At 40.6% G+C, this 24,520-nt stretch overlaps 1 protein-coding gene across 1 annotated transcript; it reads left to right on the forward strand.

Annotated features, from left to right (window-relative positions):
* The first annotated feature begins 813 nt into the window (after positions 1-813).
* LOC119499834 (calretinin-like) lies at positions 814-17,534 on the forward strand. Its single transcript, XM_037789049.1, has 11 exons — positions 814-1,507; positions 8,028-8,104; positions 9,585-9,674; positions 10,129-10,209; positions 11,335-11,391; positions 12,474-12,551; positions 14,061-14,116; positions 14,198-14,237; positions 14,952-15,005; positions 16,728-16,799; positions 16,953-17,534. Exons 1-11 carry the CDS (start codon positions 1,414-1,416, stop codon positions 17,076-17,078), a joined length of 825 nt encoding a protein of 274 aa, XP_037644977.1. The 5' UTR covers positions 814-1,413; the 3' UTR covers positions 17,079-17,534.
* The last annotated feature ends 6,986 nt before the right edge of the window (positions 17,535-24,520 follow it).

Below are 24,520 nucleotides of genomic sequence, written 5' to 3' on the forward strand. Positions count from 1 at the left end.
CACATATGTACTGTATGTGCACATATGTGCCGCACGTTATAGTAAATGAGCGTGCAGGTTCATATCCACATGACGCTTTTCAATTTGAAAGTTCATCAGAGGTCCATTTACATCTTTGTCCCTCATCCATCATTGTCGCTCTCTCATCCCACACCTCTCCATTATTCATCCCATCACTTCACCTCCAACACTTTTGAACAGAGAGCGCTCAGAGCTCTACAAACAATCCCTATAAATTCATCTAATTATTATTCATACAGTTTAGGCTTTACGATGGAAGTTCCTATAAATATCTCCCCCCGCTCTGTCTCTTTCCCCTCCCTCCCTTTCTACATACACATACTGTACATACGCACTTATCCTCCACACACATTATTATCTGCTCTCTCCAACTCTCTCTCTGTTTGTTTTCTCTCTGATCAGCAGCACACAGCTCTGCAGGGAGGAGATAAAGTGTCTTCGTCTTCGTCTTCTCTGCATCCTCTCCATCTGAGCACCCTCCCCCCCCCCCCCACCACGGCACCCATCATCCTTCAGCTTGTGGGGACCAAACCGGAGAAGGGGAGATGCACCAAAGTAGGAGGGGAAGATGAGAAAAAGATAGGCCCATCCTGCAGAATGAACAAAAGGCGTGTTGGTGATTTAGTAACAGCCTGCTGCTGCTGCTGCTGCTGCTGCTGCTTGGATTTACGCCAAGCATGGGTTCGATTGGCCAAGGAGACTGAGTGCCCCTCCGACCTCCGCAGGGCCAGGAAGAATGATGGAGGGTGTGAAAGGTTGAGGGAGGGAGGAGAGTAAAAAGCTAAGATTGGAGGGAGGGTGTCGTCTCATCTGTGACATCTGATAGGTAAAATCAAAACTCAGCAGACGCTGAAGGAAGAAGAAAATGTGGCCCCTCACTGCACATTGTTTTATTAGTTCTCCTGAGGTGTTGTGGCCCCTGGGATGATATTTCATCTATTCATGCTTTACTTGGTAATTGACAGTGCAGAGAGCTAGAGCACTGAAAAGAGACAGGGATGACATAGATCCTAGAAGATCCACTGGAGCCAGCAGGGCGCCCTCGCTATATAGGATGAATTCTTGCCCTCCTCATGGGAGCAGCAGGATTGGATGATGTATAATGATCCTGCTATCAAACCAGCAGCCCTGGACAGCAGTTAATGGTAACTCATATGCAAAGCCCAGGAGAGCCTTCCTCCTCCTCCTCCTCCTCCTCCTCCTCCTGTAATTGGTCTCCTGCCTGCAGCAGCTCAATGCGCCCCCTGATGGCGAGCAGGAGCAGTGCGGCCGCCGCGGGGAGTTTAAAAGCCTCCGCTGAGGAGGAGCTGCTCACAGTACCGAGGAGCTCTACCGGGAAAAGTTTACCTCTAACTATCACACTTGACTCAAAGGAGGGAGAAACCAGCAGAGATGGCAACCCAAGCAAAGCAGCCGCCTCACCTGCACCTGGCTGAGATCACCGCGACGCAGTTCATCGACATCTGGAAACACTTTGACGCAGACGGTCAGTGCGCGCATCATCCACCAAGTGATGAGTGATCAATTAGTAGTTATTAGGAGATAAATGTGTAATTGTGAGAAGGGTGTGTTATTAGATTCTGTTTTTATTCTGTTTTTTTATTTATTGTGTTACAATAATTTAGTTTCCCAGTGAGAATTAGATTATTCTTCTGTGTTATTTTTAATGGTTAATCCAGTTTAAATCCAGTTGTTTAAAAATAAGGAACATGAAAAAATACAGTAATAACACTAATTACTGTAAGAAAATAACATTCGCTCAACTAGATACGACCTATATAGGATTTCTTTTTAGTTTCAGTGTTCATTTTTCAAATTTACTTGATTTTTTAAAAATACTTGAGTGTCTGTTATAAACCAGTGTTGAGTGTTCTCATGTAGGATGATTTCACTATAACATCCTGCAATATCATGTATGTTGTGAGTTACTGCATTGAAATGATTTAAATATGTCATCTACGGTGGTTTTTAATGACTCCGTCAGATTGAAGTTATAGAGAGGAGGATTGAGGAGCGATGGAGGAGAGAGTGAAGGAGGGATGGAGGAGGGGTAAAAGGATGCAAAGGAGGGAGGAGGAGAGAGAGGAGGGGGAGGGGGGAGTGAGAAGGTGAGAAAGAGGAGAAGAGGAGGAGAGGATGAAGAGGGTTTTCTACTGGAGTTTGTTGGGAGGAGCTTCTGAATCTGAGAGCTTACTGGGAATGAACTGTGTGTGTGTGTGTGTGTGTGTGCGTGTGTGTGTGTGTGTGTGTGTGTGTGAGACAGATGTATTCAGATCCTTTATAACCAGCCATACACAATGCAAATATAATATATACATACATACAGATGGAGCTGATTAAACTATTTTTCATGCTGTCATGTAGTTAAATCTATAACAATTAGAGCTTGAACAATTAGTTGATTAATCAGTTGTTGATCAACTAACAGATTAATTGTTTAAGTCATTTTTTAAACTAAAAACTAAAAAAAATCTGTATGTTCCGATACCATTTTTTCCTTCCCGATACCGATTCCGACGCCTGAACCGGATCCACTACTGATCTGATACCAGTGCGTTAAAAACATATACTACTGAAATATGAACGTGGTCTCTGTGACGTCACCCATAAGGTTTCTGAAGAGCCGTTGTGAAGCTCAAAGTGGGTGGCTCCGGCTGTCGCCATCTTGGCAGTGAAGACTCCGCCTGACTCCTGGCTAATCCAGAAATGGGCAAAAAGGTAGAGCTGAGGCCGCAGGGTGACGCAGCAGAGCAGACAGCAAGCAGCTAGCGACCTGAGATGGCATCCACCTGTCACTCAAAGCAGCCACGCCCTTAATTATGCCTAAATTTAAGCCTTAATATCATTTAAACGGGTGAGTTCTATAAAAATCCACCCCCGTACAGTTGAATGGAGAAATAAGCTATAAGGACCAAAACCATTTTTTTGTACCAGGCTGTTTATTTCTGCTGTAAAGTCGGGCATTTTAACATGGAGGTCTATGGGCATTGAGTCTCTTTTGGAGTTACACTCAAGTGGTCATTCGAAGAACTGCATTACATCAGTAAACATTGTAAACATGAGTTTATGGTCTCAATCGCTAGTTTCAAGTCTTCTTCAATACAGCATGATGTTCATTTAGTAAATTATGGTCCCATTTAGAGTCAAATAGATCATAAAACAGGGTATGCTTTAGGGCGTGGCTACCTTGTGATTGACAGGTTGCTCCCACGGTGTTGTCCGGTCTGGGAGTTGTCCGTGTTTGCGTCTTACAACTTTAACCCTTTCACAGTTTCAGTTCATGAAAGTTGTAAATTGTAACTTTTTGGTCGCCTCGAAATGTTTTATTCAGCATTCAGTTGTATTTAGCTCCACCCTCTCGTGTCACTTCTGGTTGCAAAAAAACAAGATGGGGATGGCCACAATGCTGAACTCGAGGCTTCAAAACGGCAGTCCACAAACCAATGGGTGACGTCACGGTGACTACGTCCATTTCTTATATACAGTCTATGGTTGCTCTGCAGTATAAGCAGTTGTGGTCCGCCATTGAATCAGGCTTTCCCCGAAGGGACGTGCACGCGCATCTGCATTTGTAGAACAGCCAATAGGAACGCTCTCTCTCTGAAATGACCTGTGATTTATTAAAGTCTCCTGTCGTGGGATTTTTTAAAGCCTGAAAACAGAGCCATGAGGAGGTGCAGAAGTCCAGTTTTCTCTCAGAACACTTGAATTACAATATACTGAAAGGTTATTATGGATTTTTTGCCCAATGATGTTATTGGTTGGAAAATTTCCCAGTAACCAATCTTCAGAAGTGAGTTGTCTCTGTCTCACTATGAGCCACTCCAGCTTTAGTGATTTGCATGTTTGCAAATTGAAGGATTATTTGCTGAAGCCATTCAGAAAGAGCTCTGACCTCTATAAACCCTTTCCAAACCTTGTCCAATAAACTCACAATATGTTTTCATCAAACAGTTTAGCCCAACAGTACTGAAGTCACTGTTGGTCTGTTTTAAGCATAACCATGCTTGAGCTTAAGCATCCAAGCCTTAACCGTGACTACAGTGATGATAGATCAGAAGAAGGTCAAATGAATCATTTTTGGGACGGTTGCAGCAGTTTTGAAAGGCGCTGATAAACAATGTCATCCTGCTGATATAGGGGCTCAAGATCAGAAAACACTCATATGGGTCATTTTGGAAGACACTCAGAAATGACTTATTTTGTTGTTTGATTTGAGGACATAATGACAATTCAGCTACTAATTCAGGGGCCACAGATCTTTGAAGACCATTGATCTTAAAACAGGTCACATTCTAAAACATTTACAGAAGTGTCCTGCTAAGGAAAAGCAGATTGTGAGTGTAAATAGCCATCTGATCAATGGCTAATTCATCCAGAACTTCTCCGACTTGGACAACTGCTGTGACTCTCGTTAAGCCATCGTCTTCAAGCAACTCCACTGGACAACTCTCAGGGGCTAAATGTTCTGCTTAAAGCTGGGGACACACCAAGCCAACATCAAAGAACTAGCGGCAACGAAGGCCACCAGATGACTCGCCTTATGTCGCCTTTGTTTTGGCCAAAAAGTTGCACTCGAACACACCGCAAAGAGTACAGCCAACGGCCAACTATCCCGTACGTTCTGCGCCTGCGTGAGATGAAATAACTCTCCACACCAGCAGGTCACAGATGGGAATGATCAGATGAGATGAAGATGAAAAAGGAACCTTCTGTGTTTTTCCTCCTGACTTTACTCGTTGGCTTGCTTTCCTCACGTCCGTTTCTCTTCTCACTGATTTGTTTAAGCTGAACCACCAATCAGAGTGATTTCTATCACCGACGTGCTTCGCCGGCTGACTAGAGCTGACAGTGCGGGACGCACCGCGAAAACTAGGCCGCACAACTATGAAGAAAAACCAAAACCTTCCTCCTAAGTTTGACAAAATGTTTCCAATCCTTGTGTTCTTCTGATAAAATAAATCAGGAAAATGATTGAGCCAGTCGAATAGAGGCTTGTCACATAAATAGTCTCATTCAAAGTAAACCCACAAGTAAACACATAATTGTCTCACTGTAAACCCGTCCGTTTCTGGGGACGTGTTGGTGACGGCTTGCTGTTGGCTAAGATGGCATCATGGCAGCAACAGGCTGTTTTCTTGACCACAGCTGCAGCACAGCAGTGACCGACTGGACCGTAGCTGCTACTGGCTGCAGGGAAAACGGGGACAACAAACAAACAAACAAACAAACAAACAACGGAGGACCTCAGCCAGTTGGAGAATGTAATTTTCTAGCAGTCTTCAAACTCACATGGGCTTTTCTTTTCACTTAGCTTCACTTTTTTTTTTCGCATGATCCTTTTTTTTTTTTGTCAGTCATTATGAGTTAGACAGCTGGATTGTTTTCGAGGTGCCGTTGAGCAATCAGCAGTTGAGCTGTGTATGAAAATGTTTTGGGAAGTAGAGGGCTGCATCTGCTCAGTATGCAGTGCGCAGTGGTGCGCTCCATGTGGCAGCTGGGATTTGTATTGAAACTAAACTCTGGCAGTGAGCCCCAATGAACTGAGAACTTATGAGGGCTTTATTACAAGTCACAGAACTTAAACACACTCTTACTTCATCATAGGTTGTTAGTTCCTTTCTGTCCCCACCTGAGATACTCTGTACTGTAATAACCAGTTAGGCTATGTATTAGATTAAAATTTATTCAGGTTACTAATCTAGGACATCATGTCTGATTTTACAAAAAATTCAAGAGACCATACTGTGACCAGGTGGTTAACGAGATTCAAGTAGAGCAAGATCTTTAGGTGTTTCCATGTCCTTGAAGGACACCAACAACACGTTCACACATTCATTCAGATCAGACACACAAATTCACACATATTTACAGGTCTTGGCCTCTAGTTCTACCCACCACTCTACTGACACTGTTATGTACAATAAATTGTGTATTCTCCCTTTCTTGCATGCACAACTCCTGCCCTTATATCGTGTTTAGGGGGCGTTATCTATGCTAACACCTGACTGAGGGATTACTATGCTCACTCTTGTTAAACTGGTGGGTTCAATCCAGTGGGCAACCTCCAGGTCTGAAAAGTGAAGCCAATGCTGAAGTGCCTTAAACTTGCATTCTTTCTAACAGCCAGCAGGGGGCAACTCCTCCGGTTGCAAAAAGAAGTCTGATTGTATAGAAGTTTACGAGAAAATGAGCCTACTTCTCACTTGATTTATTACCTCAGTAAACATTGTAAACATGAGTTTATGGTCTCAATTGCTAGTTTCAAGTCTTCTTCAATACAGCATGATGTTCATTTAGTAAATTATGGTCCTATTTAGAGTTAAATAGACCATAAAGCAGGGGATGCTTTAGGGCGTGGCTACCTTGTGATTGACAGGTTGCTACCACGGCATTGTCCAGTCTGGGAGGTGTCCGTGTTTTCTTCTTACAACTTTAACCCTTTCACAGTGTTTTCAGTTCATGAATGTTAATCGTAACATTTTGGTCGCCTAAAAATGTCTTATTCAGAGTTTGGTTGTACTTAGCTCCACCCTCTCGTGTCACTTCTGGTTGCAAATAACCAAGATGGCGACGGTAAAAATGCCAAAATTGAGGCTTCAAAACTGTAGTCCATAATCCAACGGGGGACTACGTCTGGTTCTTATATACAGTCTATGGTTCAAACCAGCAAAACCAACCATGTCCAATTTGAAGCAAGCTGGCTAACACTCAAAGTCATTTGATATTGCAGATGGAGATATTATCATTTTATTGGTGGAATTTATTTTCACATCTTTGGTACAGAATTTGATTGTCTGGCTAACAAGCAGTAATCCAGCCATTAGTCTGAATGCAAGAAATGATTGTCAGTTTAAGTTTGAACCATGAAAGCAAAGTCACACAGAACAGAAGCTGAATGTCACCTTTGTTACGTAAAGGCCTGCTTTGTTTCCTTTGTTTCCCTGCAGTGATTTGTTTATATCTAAAACAGCAGCTCAACCAAAGCACAGATGGTGACACGGAGCACCTATCAAATACCATGTGCAAATGAATTGCAGGGCAGGGAGACGAGAGGACGGGGGGAGGTGAGGGAGGACACGATCAGAAAGGAGAGGAGATGAGAGGATAAGAGATTAAGAGATGAAGAGGGGGGCAGGGTGAATGTCTGCATTTTATTCTGTACATACATCTGTGTTTTATTCCCAATTGAAGTAACAATTCTATTAACGTTTTTGTGCGATGGATGGCACGAACCCCTGCTGGGATTGTAGACAGATGGGACTCATTCTTATGATTAAAAAGAGAGCGCTTGGATGTCCCACATGTTACCCTCTGACTTGCAGGGAAACCAGTGGAGTAAATTATTGTATTAAATTCATCCCCGGTCATGTGACTGCCTTAAGACTTACAGTACAAATCACAGGGGACAGAACGCCCCAATAAGCAGCAATGTGACTGCACACTTTCACCCTCTTAGGCAAGAAGACTCATTATTCTGCTTACACTCCAGCTACAATGGACTCTTCTGGGTTGTTGTTGTTGTTTTTTTTTCCTGCTGCAGCTCATCACTGAATCTCCACAATCCCAAAATGCCAATTTGGCACGAGATATATGAACAGAGAATATTCTCTAGACATGAGCTTGTTTTTTGTGTGGCATGCCTTCAGTTCATCAAAGTGAGTTTTCAATTAAAAGTTTTCAGTTGTGTAGAGATGATATAACACGTTAATCTTATTTCCCAGCGTTGTCGTTGAGCTCCAGCGTCACTCAAGACATGAATATTGACTTGTGCACTGAATTTGTATAGTATAAACCGCTTACTTGGATCCAGAACTTGAGACCGGACTAGCACTCAAGGTTTGGCAACTGTTCCAACATTTAAAGACCCCCATCGACCTTAAATCTTTCATCTCATCAAGCCTCTCTAATCAAACTTCTGAGCAGTCAACAAAGCTTCAGGCGACTTTAAAAGCGTCTTAACATCGTTTGTGCCAAACTAATTTAGTTCCTCTGGTGCCCCGCAGGAAACGGCTACATCGAAGGGAAGGAGCTGGAGAACTTCTTCAAAGAGCTGGAGACTGCGAGACGAGGAGCCGGCGTGGTGAGCGTGTGCACATTTATCAATACTTACAGTGTTACATTTACCAAAGCGACTCGTGTAGCTGACACATATGACTATATAAGTTCCTTTTTTGTTTGATTTTCCACAACAAATTGTTCAGTCCACCTTCAATCCATCAGTTGACAAAATAAAATATGAATATATTAATCATGTATTTTAATTAACAACGTTTCCTCATTATGTTGATAGGAAACTGGATGGAATTCCATTTACGAGTTGCTTTTGCAAATTAGTTGTGACATGAACGTAATTTCTTGGGGACAGCGTTGGCTTGGGCATGTTTTAAAAGGTTGTCTCTTAAAGGAACAGTGTGTGACATTTCGGGGGTTTTATTAGCAGTAATGTAATATAATATTCATAACTATGTTTTCATTAGTGTATAATCACCTGAAACTAAGAATCGTTGTGTTTTCGTTAGCTTAGAATGAGCCCTTCATATCTTCATAGGGAGCAGGTCCTCTCTTCACGGAGTCCACCATGTTGCTCCGCCATGTTTCTACAGTAGCTCAGAATGGACAAACCAAACACTGGCTCTAGAGAGAGACTTTCGCCTTTTTACGTTACCTGAAGACCACCGTAATTCTCCGACACGATTGTGAAACTGCGGTAACGTGACCCGCAGAATGCAAAACCGAGGTACCGCCAGCCGCTGTCAACTTCTGTTGCTCCTTAAGTAGTGATATTATTAGGGCTGTCAATCAATTAAAATATTTAATGATTAATCGGTATTAATCACAAATTAATCACATTTTTTTATCTGTTCGAAATGTACCTTTAAGGGAGATTTGTCAAGTATTTAATACTCTTATCAACATGGGAGTGGGCAAATATGTTGCTTTATGCAAATGTATGTATACATTTATTATTGGAAATCAATTAACAACACAAAACAATGACAAATATTGTCCAGAAACCTTCACAGGTACTGCATTTAGCATAAAATAACATGGCAAACTGAAGCCCATCAGGCAACAACAGCTGCCAGTATGTCAGTGTGCTGACTTGACTATTACTTTCCCCAAACTGCATGTGATTATCATAAAGAGGGCTTGTCTGTAAAGGGGAGACTCGTGGGTACCCATAGATGGTTGGTACCAATGGATTCTAGTTTTCTAGTTTCTTATGATACTCCTACCTTCACTCTAGCTTTAAAACTGAGCCTGGTACAACCTCTGAAAGATCGATTGCGTTAATGCATTAAAGAAATTGGTGGTATTAATTTTGCATTAACGCGATATTGACAGCCCTCGTTATTATGGCACCACGCCACCATGGTTTTGCAGTCGGCTGCTTAATTATTGCAAAGGGAGGAGTGAGAGGAGGGGCACTCAGTTGGTTGCAATCTGCAACCACACCACTAGATGTTGCCAAATTATACACACAGTACCTTTAAATATATATTTAAATTAATGACTCATTGTCATGAGTGTCTTTGATCTGTGATTTGATGTGGTTACAGGATCCTACAAATGCTTTGTTCAAAGAAAAGATGAAGGAGTTCATGGCCAAGTTTGACAAGAACGCTGATGGGAGAATTGAGATGTCAGAGGTGAGAACTAAGTGAAAACGTCCTATAGTGGTCTAAGTAATGGATGTTGTACAGCGAGCCGATCATTGTTGTGAAATATACCCTGACAGGGCGATGCAAGGGGTTTATTTCACAACGATGACCCTCTCGCTGTACATTATCCCGCTTATTACACGGCTACTTACTAGCAACGGTCTGCTATAAAGAAATAACAGACAGTAGAATGCCGTAATTGACCAATCAGAATTGAGTATTCAACAAAGCCGTTTAATAAAGGTTAATAAGACACATACAGTATACCCACAACATCCCCGGTTTGACTCCAGCTTTTGTAATGATCCATTCTCTGTCTCTATATATTTTTTCTGTGTCTTCACTGTCAATCATTTCTGTATTTAAAAATCTAAAATCCAAACCATAAACATAAAGTCTCTGGAATAATAATCATTCTTTGTCTCTATCGTCCTCTATGTAGTTGGCTACGCTTCTGCCCACAGAGGAAAACTTCCTGCTGTGTTTCAGAGAGTTTGTGGGATCCAGCGCCGAGTTTATGGCTGTAAGTTTATATACATTAGTGTCTATCCACGTCACCGTATTTATGCCACATGACATGCAATGAGTGATCATTATATAATTCTATATGCTCTGCCAAGCTCTCACACTCTTTAATTTGAATGATGGTAAAGAGTTTGGATACAATGGACAGCCCAAAAGGCCACTATTAGCCTTCTGCTTTCTCCGTTTCTGTTGGAAAACATTGCTCACAGACTAACTGAGCTGTGAAATTTCCCCACGAACGCCTCAAGTCAGCAGCTCCGTCCTCCTGTGGGACGCATGTTCAGCTGCCCCGACATTTCTTTTTTTCCCCTGCCAAGTTAGGACGCCTGTTTTTTTTGTGGAAACAGTCCAGTAAGGGTGTGAATTGTTAATTTACAGCCTGGATGATGTGTCAGGTATTAAAACACTGATTGTTGGAAATTGTACTGAAGACAGAGTCAAAGTCATCCCTGACAGCATGAAGCCGATTCAAATTGTCTCGTTTGACATAAGTAAACTGAATTCACCGTCCTTAATACCCATAAATTAGCATTGTCAGTGTAACGATCATTATAAAACCAAACACGAACTCCAATCTTAAATAGTTCACCGATCACTCTAAATCAAAGATATAGTGAGACTAACCTTTATACAGCAGGTATTTAATGCCTTGCTAGCAAGTAAACAACACCGTGTTTGACCCACACTTCTTCTTCTTCGGTTGCATGTGTTGAAATAATTCGAGATAAAACGGTAAGGCATCGAACATCTGGTCCACTGTGACACACACTTGGTGTATGCGGGCTTGGGGTGAGGAGGGTTTTCAGTGGTGTGATGTTCAGGCCGCTCTGTGTGTTGAAGCTATTCTCAGACAGCCATACATTATGAATGGAGCGCAGCTTTCTGCAGGGCGAAGGCAGTGAGTGCTGGAGGGCTTTAGGTATCTATCTTTGATAAGGGCTTTGACTAATTCTATATTTACACAACATCAGATAACACACTCAACATTTCTCTTTATTGTATTTTTTCTGTAAATCAGATAATATGTAGAGAAAGTGTTTGTTTTTTTTAACCTGGTCATTGTGGTTAAAGTAGCACGCATGTTCTCTGAAAGCGACTGTGACAGCATCACTTTCTCCTGCAGGCCTGGCGGAGGTATGACACCGACCGAAGTGGATACATTGAGTCGAATGAGCTCAAGGTAAAACACAATATACCAAACTCTGCTGATTCATGTAGAATCATTTAAAGTATAAATGCTGACGACTGTTCTGAAAAACAGCACAGCGCTCTCACAGAGGTTTAAGGGTTGTGGAGAACAGTAAATAAGTAGTTGCATGTGCATATTTCTATTTTGTAATTACTGTAAACAAATCAGACCTTGGTTGAGGTGATGATTAGCTTCCGTGTCATGCTAGTGGTATAATTGGTGCTAATGTCTCTACTGAGGGAGCTACTCTGAACTGACCATGTGTGTATTATGCTCCCCATTGAACTGTCATGTCAAATGTCATGTCACTGTCGTGTGAAAAACAAAATCAGTCAACCAAGTTAAACTGGTTTACTAAATGGATTTCCACTCTAATGAACAATTAGATTACAAACATGACAAATGTCAGCATTTAAAAAGAAAAAAAGAAGCTTTGTTTTATCTTTCGTGGCAAGAGCGCTGCCATGTTGCAGTAGTCTAGCCTGTGATGTCATGAGGTTTGTTGGCTCTGCTGAGTTACACAGATACAACGGTAGAGACCGTGAAAGACAAAGACTGAGGAGACACAGGACAGAAGAAAACAAATGAGGGGACACTATTGTTTGGTTCCTGGATGTAAAGATGAGTTTTACCATGTTAAAACCAAGGACAAAACAGTCCATTTCATAAACTGCTACTGAAACGGAGATCAGTAACGTTACTGCACTGCTGGCTAGTGGCACTGAAAGAGTCCTCCAACAGGCACTGAGTCCAGCTGCAGCTGACCGTCTCCCCGTCTCACGTCACAGGCTAGAGTACTGCAACATGGCGGAGCTCTTGCCACGAAAGATAAAACAACGCTTATTTTTTCTTTTAAATGCTGACATTTGTCATGTTTTATCATATCATTTTTCATTAGAGTGGAAATCCATTTAGTAAACCAGCCTGACTTGATTGAAAGTTAAAAACAAATACTTTCACATTCTGGGCTCTGTACATAGACTTCAACACCATTCATTGTCACCATAACTGCTAACTGATAATCATGAAATGCATCATATCATCTAACTGTGGTAGTGTTTCTCTCTCTTCAGGGTTTCCTGTCAGACCTGCTGAAGAAGGCCAACAGAAAATACGATGACAAGAAGCTCAATGAGTACACACAGACAATTGTGAGAATTACACGTGTATCAGGCGTAGAAAATATGTTTTCCTACTTCTGCAAACTGAACATTATAACGACAAGACTCAAGTCTTTAAAGGAACAGTGTGTAACATTTAGGGGGATCTATTGGCAGAAATGGAATATAATATTAATAAGTATGTTTTCTTTAGTGTATAATCACCTGAAAATAAGAATCATTACGTCACCTTAGGATGAGCCGTTTATATCTACATACAGAGCGGGTCATCTTCATGTCATCTACATGTTTCTACAGTAGCCCAGAACGGACAAACCAAACACCGGCTCTAGATAGGGCCATTTGTGTTTTTGCGTCGGCCACCGTAGTTCTCCAACACGCTTAGCACACAGGAGAAGTTTCAGTTCGTTGCAATCTGCAACCTCACTGCTAGATGCCGCCAAATCCTACACACTGCACCTTTAAAGGACAAGAGTTTAATCCAACCCAATTTACAGGATGGGTATAAATAGCATGATATTACAAGGACATTCCGCGTGTCATGAGGACGCATTTTAGGCTTTTCGTATGTCATTTCTACACCACGCAACTAAACTACAGTAACATCCGCAGTTAGGTTTACCTAACATGATCTTCATTGCTTTTTATTCTACGTCACTAACTCTAAGCGTAGCATTTTTACACGGATGCACTTACATTGCAGTCAGTACAGGTACAGACTACATGGCATACAAATGTCATGCCAAAAGCAAGAAAGGCGTTCTTATTGCACGCTAAATGCCTTACACATTATCGTGTCATGTATACATAAACATTATACTGTATCAGTTCACTGTGACATCATTCAGTGATACTTTGAACATTTTTGTTTTCCATTTCTGCTTAACATATAGCATATGTTAAATTTGTAGCACTTGGCTGCTACATTTCTACATAATGTATAACTGAAATAACATCCTTAAAGGTTTTAATTTGAATATACTGAACAACATCCATGTCTGGGTTCAGCCTCCAGCTCACCTGTAGTAACCGTACATGAAAGTGTTTTAAAGGGGACATATCATGCTCATTTTCAGGTTCATACTTCTACTAGAACATGTTTAAAGGCTTTAATGTTCAAAAACACATTATTTTTCTCATCCTGTCTGTCTGAATATATCTGTATTCACCCTCTGTCTGAAACGCTCCGTTCTAGCGCCTGTCTTTTTAAGCCCCCTCAAGTAAAAGCCCAGTCTGCTCTGATTGACTTGTGAGAAAAATATGCTGCATCTTTGCAAAGGTAGTTCTCAAGCCGTGGACGATATATTCTAATGAGCCTGCATGTGACATAGGAAGGGGAGCTAAATCTGATTGGCTTGTTGAATCCTATCGTTTCTGATCTAGGCAGCAGACAAAAAACTGACTTGGTTGTCTTATTTCACAGTGTGTGGGTTGGTAGCAATCCAGATACCCAAATGTATGAGCAAAAGTTTTTCATGATATGTCCCCTTTAAGACCTCCTGTTTGCTTTCCCTGATACATTCTCTTCTTTGTGTGCAGCTGAGGATGTTTGATCTGAATGGTGATGGTAAACTGGGCCTCTCTGAGATGGCGAGGTGAGTGCGTCTCCACTATTATTTGTCCATGTACTGTAAGTACATTATCAAGATTAAACCTCCCTTCTTGTTTTACTGCAGGCTCTTGCCAGTCCAGGAAAATTTCCTGCTGAAGTTCGAGGTAAGATTACACTTAAATTGATTTTAGGCATAAAATCACAACCACCATAGCAGCAACTGTCCCTTTGATGTAAAGAAGTCAAACAACACTGGAGATGCAGAAAAATCAACATTATTGGATTCACTACAAGAGGATTATTTGTCATCAAAGTACTGAATGGACATATGGGGCATTGACACAAATGCATGTCTACTTACGTTAAATCCTCTAGGAATTAGATATTACAGCGTAAAATTTCTTTTAGACCATGATAGGATCCTCTTATGTGTTTGGAAACAGCTTTTATCTTTGATTGGATCGATTTAAACAATAATAATTTAAATCTATTAAAACTTTAAGTTGTATCTTATCAATAAAAATAGCTTATTTTATTACACAGTTTCATGTATATTCTTAGTTTGAAGATATTATTGAGGGAATAGATGTGTAAACCATTTCGATGCTTCAGAGTTCAACGTCTGGGACAATACTAATCTACATATTTGTATTTTGTCATGTATGTTCCCATACATACTGTACATGCTAGCTTGCCAGATAAGATCAACAATTCCTATCTGACAGAGGATTAGTCTTATCAGGATTAACTCAAATCTAGTCCCAGTTATCATAATCTGCATGGATTATTATCATTTCTGGATCTGGTGAGGCTTTTACCGCTCTCTAGAAATACCCGACAGTTTCTAACAATTTTTCTCTGCTCTCTCTTCTACAAAGGGCATCAGACTCACAGTTAAAGAATTTGACTCCCTCTTCACCCTCTATGATAAGGTGAAAAGAGCATGTTTGTCTGTGTGTTTGCTGTCTGATAAACTGTATCTGTGTTAGTTCATATGTGTGTTTCACGCTAGACGGTCCAAAAGAAACATTTCCATATTTTCTATGAGGCTGTATTTGACTGATCACACACGGCCTCTTAGTTATGCACTTTGAGTTGAATTTGTATTTAATTTGTATATCATTTGAATTGTTGTATAATTCCACTTAAAGGGATAATTCGGATGTTTTGAAGTGGGGTTGTATGAGGTACTTATCCATAGAAGGTGTATTACTTACAGTAGATGACTGTCGGCACGCCCCCAGCTTGGAGAAACAGACAGGAGTAACAACACGGGAGCAAAGCAATGTACTGCTGTGGACGGCAGAAAAACACATTTTAGCCACCTAAAAGAAAGGCTCACCTAAAAAAATCAATATCCGTTTAAGTGTGCGCTATATTTAGAATATCTTTGGCGCTTTATCTTGCCGTCCGACAGCCCTTTCTGACGGGGAGCTGAACTGAAAGTGAAACTTATTTATGTTCTCTCCAACACCAGCAGGCTCAGGTGACAAAAACAGTATAGATACGTTTCACTTTCAGTTCAGTTCCCCGACGGAAAATATTCTAAATATAGCGTACACTTAAACAGATATTTTCAGGCGGGCCTTTCTTTTAGGTGGCTAAAATACGTTATTTTGCCGGCCCCATCCACAGCAGTGTATTGTTTTGCTCCGGTGTCGGTACTCCTGTCTGTTTCTCCAAACTGGGGGCGTGCTGACCATCATCTACTGGAGGTAAAACACCTACTATGGATAAGTACCTCATACAACCCCACTTCAAAACACCTGATCTATCACTTTAATGTCACTTCTCCTGACAAGTGTTTGATAAATGTTCAGTTTTTAGCCGTGCTAGCAGCATGGCTTTAGGACTGGACTGGACTCAGTTGATTCACCACTTTAGTCCAACAACTATTTGGCAAATTGTTGTGAAACATTCATGATGCCCAGAGGACGAATGCTAATGACTTTCCTTGGGACATTCTTGGTCTGATTCGAGTTAAATGTCTTAACAACTAATGGATGTGTTGCCATGAAATGTGGTGCACTCATTCATGTCACCCTCAGGATGAATTGTAATAACACTGATGATCCCCTGACTTTATATCTAGCACCATCATCAGGTCAACATTGCAATTTATCCAGCAAAAACAACTAATGACATTCCCATCAGCCTCAGCTGTACTTTTTATTTTGTGCTAATCAGCAAATATTAGCATGGTAACGTACTAAGTAAGGGTTAATGTACAGCGCAGCCGGTCATTGTTGTGAAATAACACTCTGCCTCTGGGTCTTGCATCGCCCTGAAGGGGTTTATTTCACAATAATGACCTGCTAGCTGTACATTATCCCGCTTATTACACGGCTACTTACTTAAGAAATCAATAATTTGACACAAAAATGGTCTGCCAGAGTCCGACATCAAAACTGTGCCCATAGCAACGGTCTGCTATAAAGAAATAACAGACCGTAGAAGGCCGTGATTGACGATCAGAATCGAGTATTCAACAAAGCCGTGTAATAAACTAAGATATAAATAGTAAGAATTATATAATTTAGCTCAAAGCGCCGTACAGAACAGCCTCATAGAGCTGTTAGTACGGCTGTAGACTCTTAGAAATACTTCCATTTCCTCCGTATAGCTCTAACCTCTCGTGTCGTCTCTTTCACCAGGACGGTAACGGATATATTGATGAGCAGGAGCTGGATGCTTTGCTGAAGGACCTCTGTGACAAGAACAAAATGGTAATGAATAGTTAGCCCATTGATTAATCCGTTCAGGTTACTTTTTTACTTGCCAAATATAGAGCTGAGATGGAGCAGCTGCCTCTGCACTGTACTGTATGTTAGATGACTTTGTGCCCTCTGAATAATATGTGCACGTGTCGTTTGTGGCAGGACGTGGACCCCGTGGGCTCTAAAGGACTCCTTGGGTACAAGAAGAGCATCATGGCTCTGTCTGACGGAGGCAAACTGTACCGCACTGAGCTGGAGATCGTCCTCTGCCGGGACTCCACGCTGTGAGCTCCTCGCCGCCCTCCCCCACCGCCTCCTCCTCCTCCTTCCTACCTCCATCATGATGTAACCTGGTGCATGTGTGACCCTTAACCTCGCTACACCACTAAGAGTGAAAACAAAAGTGCTCCTGAGAGCACAAAGTGTACCTGCTATTTTAGCTTTGTACCCCTCTGAGGTTTTTCTTTTTTGAACTTAAAATGCAGTCCCATAGTGAGATAGCCATAGAAATGACTACAGGAATATATTGTGTTTATTTATTTGACTTCCCATTTTAATATGCATTTTTTTTACATTCATCTCACATCTATATGTTCCTCTCCTGGTGAATTTTAAATTACTACTTCTGTTCTGTAGCATCTGTTTATTTATGTATTTATTTCTATTTATATAATCTTATTTGATGAGGCTTGTACTGTTCTATCAAAGATATTACTGAGAGAATGAATAAATATAACATGACAACTCTTGTCCCAATTATTCACTGGCATTAAATAATCATGTATTCATCTAAACAATGTTCGGTTACACCTCAGCTATCAGGAGGATCATTTCAACCGTGCCACCGCCTCGACTGTGAAAAATTTGTTCACTCTTTTCTCTCAGCGCCGCGTAAAAGAAAAAATAATTTCCCCCCACTCGGAGAGTTGTATGATTCCGGTGAAGATTACAGATGCCCGGAGCAAAGAGTGTTTTCTCCAGAGTGCTCCACCTTCACTTTCTAATCTCCTGGTAGCAGAAAGTGTGATGTAGAAAAAGCTTGTGCTGCTCCATTTTTCATAGAGTAGAGTCTCCAAGGCCTCCGTGGCACTTTGAGATGAAGTGAGCAGACTGGGACAAGCTGAGGGACCAGGGACAACAAAAAAAACGTTATACAGTTTCTACAGTTATACACATCTGCCATTAGAAAATACAACAAAGAATTTAAATAATGGAATTATGCCTCTTTCTCATCCAAATGTGTGTATGTAAGTCTCCTCACCTCACCAGAACATATTCTTAGAGAATTAAAAGAATGAATATAAATAATGATATTACCTACATAATCTAAAATAAAGATATGTTTGTCATTCAGATATGATAGAGGCAAATATAATAATAAATTAATTAATTAAAATAAATTACAAAAGTTCTTTTAAAAATTGCTGTCCTAGTTTGCTCAAAATATTTTGCCATTTTCTATTTTGTTCTTTAAGAACAAGAGTCAACACACCCCTGTACTTCAGCAAACTGGAACGGTCTACCTTCTATCAATTAATAATCAGCTCTTTCATCTTTAATTAAACTCACTATCTTTAAAGCACAACCCTTTCACACACCACCAGCACTGCAACCACACACACGCACGCACAGAAACAATACAGTGTTCACCTCCTTCAGCGAATGTTCAGTGTTATACAGTACACGTGGGCATAAGAAGTACACACATGCACAGAAATACACAATTGGCACGCAGTGAAACCCTGTTAACTGCTGACAACAAGGAAAAAAGAGAGTTATATCCGCTCTGATTCCTTCACACACATCAGTCCCACTCAGTGAGAGCAATGAGACAAGCTGGGAAACAGACAGATGAGAGTCCCTCTGTTATTTACCCTCTGCACAGCTGCACGCACGCACACACACACACACACACACACACACACACACACACACACAAACACACGCACACACACACACACGGCCATAAAAATAGACAGTTCAGTCACTTCTTGATATGATTGTTATGAATCTATAAACAGACGTTTCCAGGATGTTCCCACTATGTGGACAACATGTACTGAACTGTATCCATATATTTATATATGTAAGTTAAATATTAACTATAAAGATATTATAACAGCAGTGAAACCATTCAGAAATAACAAGCACTTCTTTTGCACATGCCTCCAAAGACGCCATGATGCTAGTTATTTGTCATCGTCTTCATATCCTACTGTGTGTTCTGTTAGATTCATTTAGATCCTGCTTGATGGAGGCTTTACATATCAACAATGTTCATGCTGGAGATTTTAGTCACTGCAGTGTTTTATGAATGTTGTTTCTGAGATGTCTGTTGCCCTAGAAAATCTGTGCAAATTTTGGTGATATTTTTGGATCTCAGTCTAATTGTGTGTCTCTTATGATAGACACTGGGGACAATGTTTTCCTTTTTCTCTAACTATAAAAGCCACAGAAATCTTGTTGCAGCATCCAATTTATACACTCAAATAAAATACAAACCCAATTTGTATGTAGGATTCCAGTTTCTAGTTGCATAAATTGTTTGGCACTCACTAGCGCCATATAGACACGTGGGGTCAATATTATTACAGTACATTTTGTAATGAATAATAATGAGATAATTTGTATGTAAAACTAAATGCTTTACCATAATTTATTTTCATCTTGGTGGCCCTGAGTTGCATTCAAACCTATGATAACATAGAAGCACATTTGTATATTAAAACTAAGCAACAACAACAATATTGTTAAAGGCACAGTACGCCATCGCAGGTTACATTTGCTTTTGCAACAATTAGAATGAGTGTTATATTTCTCACTCTAAGAGGAACAAAGATAAAAGAGGGACATGACAATAAGCCTTTTTCACTAAAGACATTTTCGACATGTCACAGTCACGGGGTTGCTGTGGCTGTGTATTTAGATTAGATCCTGATGGGCAGGTTGGCACCTTGTATGGCAGCCTGCACGCTATGAATGTGCGTGTGACATGTAGTGTAAAGCGCTTTGAGTGGTCCGAAGATTAGAAAGGTGTTGTATGAATGCATAAATGCCATTTATCATTACCATCACAGTAAGAAATGCACATGTATTAATAATAAAATATGAATGATGGCTGAATTCCATTTAGCTGCTTCAGTTTCAGGTTCCTGGTGGCTCACTGTAACACTGACATATAGCTTACTGAGACACTTGAATAGAACACAGCTATTATTAATGTTGTTATAGTGCCTGTGCTTTACTATGGTGTCAAAATGTCTGCTGTGAAAAAAAGTCCAATCTAGAGAAAAGCTCTATCAGCTAAAAGAGGAAACACCTGTGTGGGTGTAGCGTGGGTGTGCAGGGCCTTAAAAGTCATAATATTCATAATCAGATCATGTTCAAGTACCACTGATTGGTTTTAGCCTGAGAGACATTCATGCTCACTAAATGACTATAATCTCTCATTGTGAAAAAAAAAAAAGAAGTGATTTATGAGGACATTCATTTAAGCTTGAACTTTGCCCTAATTTCTCTGTGCCATCACTGTGAATTGATAATTCCTGTTAATGCATTGGCGCACACACATATCAAACGCTGGACAGCAGGCGTGCAAGGCCGAACCAAATACACTCTCAAAATTCTCTGATGCACAGATATAATTGCAGCGAGAAGAGGAAGGCTTTTTCTGATTACTGTTTAGCATATACTGTATTATGTTTTATCTTGATATTTTAATATGTTTATTCTATGTTTGATTACATATCACTGCTTTTTTCTTTTGTCTTTTGACAGAGAGAGATGAACGCATTGCAACCTGATATAACTCAAGCAAATGGTGGGCACATATGCTGAAAATACGAACATGATTCAAATGCCGTGATTTTCTCACTATTTTTCCTCCTTTCACTTTTGTTTTTATTAAATCCATTAAAGAAACAGTGTGTAGCATTTAGGGGGATCTAATGGCAGAAATGGAATATAATATTAATAACTATGTTTTCTTTAGTGTATAATCACCTGATAATAAGAATTGTTGTGTTTTCATCACCTTAGAATGAGCTGTTTATATCTACATAGGGATCAGGTCCTCTCTTCACGGAGTCCGACGCCATGTTTCTACAGCAGCCCAGAACAAACAAACCAAACACTGGCTCTAGAGAGGGCCATTGGCGTTTTCACGTTGCGTCGGTGAAAGTGAAGTTCCCTTACCCACTTGGCACACGGGAGAAATTTCAGTTGGTTGAAATCTGCAACCTCACCACTAGATCCTACACACTGCACCTTTAAAACGCAAAACCCGAAAACTGAATAAAATCAAACAATGTGAGCAAATAAAATCCCTTGAATAAAAATGTTTGACTGAACATATTTGAGAGCTGCTATTGAAAACAAAGTGAACCAGATGTTATGAACCACAGTGAGGGACGGCGCAGAGGACATTGATAGAATCCAGCATATTAAGCCCACGCTGTGTCAAGTATTATTACTGTAAGTGATATATGAAATAAAATCTTTTGTCACACAACCTATTAACCCAAGAGTGGGTAAAGAAATGACATTTACATACAGTATGTTGTACTGTATGTTTGAAAATATTAAAAATGTAAACAGAAGCAAGGAACAGCAACAATAACAGTGAGGACTCACTCGTGCACACACATATATACTGTACAGTGGGTATTAAAGATGCCTGTTCAACCCTAAGTTAAGCTGTGAGACGTCACTCAGCATTACAGTCAGTAACTCTTCTCTCTTATCAGTTCTTATTCTTTTTCTGCAGCTCTTTCATTTTCAGCTCAGCTCTGTTTGCTCCACAGTTCGTCCACCTCCTATTGCTCTTGTTATTACGCTGTCATCAGTTTCTTTCCACAAAGTAGTTTAAGGACAAATGTAGAATGATTGAGATGCAACCAAAACTGTAAAAGGTACATTCATCTGAACATGAACATTGCATGTGTGAATGTGAGCTCTCTCTGACATGATGGGTTTGTTGGAAACACTCGTATCTCCTTCACACACACAGTGTGGCAGTCCCTCATGTAAGCCGAGTGCATGTCCCGCTCTGTCACTCTGTTGGGCTGCCAGTGTAAGTCTGAGTCTGTCGAGTTGCAAGAAAATGTTTCATGGACTTCCAGGTTCTGCCGTGTGATGTTATTCCAGGTCGCTGCTCCTTCCACACAGACTGAGCGACAGTGAGGTTGCTCTTCTTGTCAACGGAAGCTGCTACACAATAAACAGTGAGAGATGGTGAGCTGCTGTGTGGAGGGAAATGTAGAGAAGGTCTCCATCTGGTGTATAGACTGTATAAGAAGTGGACGCAATCACCGTGATATCACCCATTGGTTTGTGGACTGCCGTTTTGAAGCGTTGAGTTCGGCAATTTGGCCGACGCCATCTTGGTTTTTTGGAACCAGAGGTGACACGAGAGGGTGGAGCTAAGTACAACCGAACATAGAATAAGATTTTTAGGCGAGAAAAATGTTAGAATTAACTTTCATGAACTGAAAACACACTGTGAAAGGGTTAAAGTTGTAAGACGAAAACCAAACACCTCCCAGACCGGACAACGCCGTGGTAGCGACCTGTCAATCACAAGGTAGCCACGCCCTAAAGCATCCCCTGCTTTATGGTCTATTTGACTCTAAATGGGACCATAACTTAGACCATAAACTCATGTTTACAATGTTTACTGAGGTAATAAATCAAGTGAGAAGTAGGCTCATTTTCTCATAGACTTCTATACAACCAGACTTCTTTTGCAACCAGAGGAGTCGCCCCCTGCTGGCTGTTAGAAAGAATGCAAGTTTAAGGCACTTCTGCATTGGCTTCACTTCTCAGTCTCGGAGGTTGCCACCTGATCTGGTGGGAAGGTGGAGGTACCAGTGATGATAGCTCTTAATTATCTGATAGCTATTCTTCAGTCAGAACACTTTTTTTTGCAATGGTTCAGGCACAATTGAGTGTTTCATTTCCATGTCTTGTAACACTTAGCAAGGCCACACAAATACTTAAATCTGACCTACATGCAGGTGGGATGTCATCTAAGCAATAGATTATTAAAGTCTCCATGATGAACCGGGTGATGAAGACTATATAAACAGGCATGGAGCAGCTATAAAAGCAGATACAGCTCTAAAGTTCATGTATTGTGACGTCTACTGTGTGACATCGCCCTCAAGTGGACAAATGAGCTAATCGCAGAATACTACTGTCAAGGAATGGCATCATTTCTGTCACTTCAATCAGCTGTGCTTCACATGAACACTTAATATGTCAGCAGCTTTAAAGCTTTTGTCATTATCATTAAAAATACCACCATCGGACTTCATAGCACAGTTTGGCTGTGCAGGATGTTCAGAAACTCACTAATGAATGGATGTCAGTTTCATCAGACATTCAATTATCTCTCACACTTAAGCAGCTTCTTTTTTAGTTTGTCCAATTTAGAGATGTCTGGTGGTCACCTGTAACTATTCTTGCAGCACTTGCTATCATATGTTGTTTAGCTGAAACAAAGGCCCCATCTGTCAGCTGACACATTTATCATTAAGGGTTTTTTCCTGACCAGCCAATGAGGTGTATAGCCTTATAAAATGACTGATATGTAGTAGGCAACTTCATCAACATCACTATCTTTAAAGGGACCATAAACCCTAAAACAGATTTTACACATAAATTACATAATATTGTAAAACGTTTTGGCTTTGACAATGTGTTGCCCAAGCAGTGGCTCCTATGTGCTGTTGTTTGTTACTTTCTCCAATGAAGAACTGATGGAAAACACACATTTATTTTACTGTTGAGTCAAGAGGCACCCTGGATCCACGGATCCTCTCTGCCGCAATGGATAATGTGACTTTAGACCATTTATATTATATAATGTTGTGGAATTTCTGATACTCAGGTTCACTCAGTAAACATGAATGAAGAGGCCTCGGAGCTGTTTGTGTCTTACTCATTAAGTTTATTGAAGCTTGATCAAGGAGAATTGTCAGGTCTCCACCATTGAGGTGCTCTCTGCGTGAAGGCCTCGCAACTCTGCCCTTTCCTCCCTAGTGCCCAGTGTTTTATCCTCATTATGTTTTGACTTACTCGGTTCCTCTGGCATCTCTGACCCTGGTTCCCCCAGCGACTGGCTCTATGGCCCCTACTACAGACACAGCTGTACAGATAACGGTGGCTCCCCAAGGCAGGAATCCAACCTTATAATGTCAACAGAGGGACACTCTGAGAGACACTCTGACCTCCCGACCAAGGAGAGAGGAATTGATAGAAAATTCCATCCCATATATTATATATTATATATATATGTTTTTGCTTCTTCATGAGTTTAGACCCAATTGATCATCTATGATTTCCATGCCGTTTCTTTCTTAGTATTTACTCAGGGAACAAAAGTGACAAACATCCATGCTTTTTTTGACAATTGAATTCAAAATTGTGATGATTTATGAATTAAACTGTAGATGTATTATTATTATTATTATATGCATCCAAACTTTTTCTACAATATTAGTTTTACTCCATGACCTTCTACATAGGCTATAATTGTACACATTTATTTATGGAATATTTTATCCTGTTTTTTTTTGCTGTTTTCCAACTTGATGCTAATGTGTTGGTCTTGGAGATATATTTATATTCTTTTCTATCTTTTCTACAGTAGATTATTTTTTTTGTTTTATTATTTTTACTTTTATTTTGCGTTTGGGCATAAAGTTGGAGGTGTTTGGCTATGAATGGCC

The sequence above is a fragment of the Sebastes umbrosus genome, chromosome 2, assembly GCF_015220745.1.
Source record: "Sebastes umbrosus isolate fSebUmb1 chromosome 2, fSebUmb1.pri, whole genome shotgun sequence".
Classification (NCBI taxonomy): Eukaryota; Metazoa; Chordata; class Actinopteri; order Perciformes; family Sebastidae; genus Sebastes; species Sebastes umbrosus.

Coding starts and splice junctions, on each gene's coding strand:
- LOC119499834 (XM_037789049.1), top strand. CDS start 1,414: ATGGCAACCCAAGCAAAGCAGCCGCCTCACCTGCACCTGGCTGAGATC. Junction 11,392..12,473: donor TTGAGTCGAATGAGCTCAAG/GTAAAACACAAT, acceptor CTCTCTCTTCAG/GGTTTCCTGTCAGACCTGCT. Junction 15,006..16,727: donor TCTTCACCCTCTATGATAAG/GTGAAAAGAGCA, acceptor CTCTTTCACCAG/GACGGTAACGGATATATTGA.